We start from the raw sequence: 1,340 nt of genomic DNA, 5'->3' as shown, positions 1-1,340 counted from the left end.
CGCGGTTTTCTTCCGGGATTTGTCAATGGCTTTCCTCCCATGTTGGATTTTTCTCATCACGGTTGCTATGTATTGGGAAAGTAAATAATAGAATGATGCGTGGAGGCAGCAGCAGCCAAGCTTATGAGGATATCCCTGTCCGTCGCTCCGCAAGGCAAGCAGGACATTCCCCCGAGCCATACCAGCCACCTCCGTCTCCACCGCCACATCCGCCTTCCACTGAGCAAATCCTGTGAATGTTTGAAGAAAGAAGGAGCAACGATCTGCTGGAAATATTGAAAAGTGTGCAAGTTATGGTTGGGCAGAATGGAAACCAGAATGGTCATCACTCCAAGCTATCGGATTTTCAACGAACCAAGCCTCCCAGTTTCAGCCAAGTTATTGATCCATTGGATGACGATGATTGGTTATGAACTATTGAGAGGAAACTGGAGATTTCTCGCACTGAAGAAGACGAGAAGGTTCCCTTTGCAATGCATTATCTCGAAGGAGCTGCCGCTATATGGTGGGATAATGCTAAGGCAATATGGCCCGCGTACGAGGAAATTACTTGGACTAAATTCAAGGACCATTTCCGCAAGTATCATATTCCCACCGGGATTATGAAAATCAAGCAGCGCGAATTCCTCGCCCTCACTCAAGGCAGCATGACAGTCAACGAGTACCTAGATAAATTCAACCATTTGGCCCGCTATTCTCTCCATGATGTGGCCATAGAAGAACGGAAGATCGACAGATTTCTTGGAGGACTGAATCAGCATCTCAGGTGCACTCTCAGCATGTTTGATTTTCCAGACTTCCTGACTCTGGTGAACAAGGCCCTCATCGCAGAAAGGGAACACAAGCTCCTACACGACAACAAGCCAGTTGTTAATGACCACAAGCGCAAGTTCGAGCCGAAGAAGGATACGCAACCAGTGCAGAAGGCTCGTACTTGGCAACAGACTCAGGTGGAGTACAAACCCAACTGGTAGCAAAATGTCAACAAGACCACCACTCAAGTCAAGAATATCGTGACCAGCCCGGTGCGTGAAGATTGTTAGCACAACAATTCCTGTTTCAGCTGTGGACAAACATGACATTATGCTAGACAGTGCCCCAAGAAAAACAAACAAACAACTCCATTCCATCCGCAAGTCAACTACATGGAGCCGTATTCCGCCCCGATATGATCCAAGGGCAAATCCATCATATCTCCACAGACGAAGCCCAAGAGGACCCAGAAGTCGTCATTGGTATGTTCCTGGTTAACGACATACTCGCCGTAATTTTATTTGACTCTGGGGCTTCCCACTCTTTCATTTCGCGGAGTTTTGCTGCCCAAAACAAATTTCCTTTCT

The 1,340-nt window shown here is 47.2% G+C and overlaps 1 protein-coding gene across 1 annotated transcript; it reads left to right on the top strand.

Moving 5' to 3' along the window:
- Positions 1-473: 473 nt before the first annotated feature.
- LOC147960256 (uncharacterized) lies at positions 474-974 on the top strand. Its single transcript, XM_087533234.1, has one exon. It carries the CDS (start codon positions 474-476, stop codon positions 972-974), a length of 501 nt encoding a protein of 166 aa, XP_087389360.1.
- The last annotated feature ends 366 nt before the right edge of the window (positions 975-1,340 follow it).

This window comes from Triticum urartu, chromosome 7A, assembly GCF_056163025.1.
Source record: "Triticum urartu cultivar PI428250 chromosome 7A, HENAU_Tu73, whole genome shotgun sequence".
Taxonomy (NCBI): Eukaryota; Viridiplantae; Streptophyta; class Magnoliopsida; order Poales; family Poaceae; genus Triticum; species Triticum urartu.
Note: the sequence above shows the minus strand (reverse complement) of the source record. Positions and strands in the feature narration are given on the sequence as shown.

Excerpts from the sequence above, each read along its gene's own strand:
- LOC147960256 (XM_087533234.1), top strand. The coding sequence starts at position 474 with ATGCATTATCTCGAAGGAGCTGCCGCTATATGGTGGGATAATGCTAAG.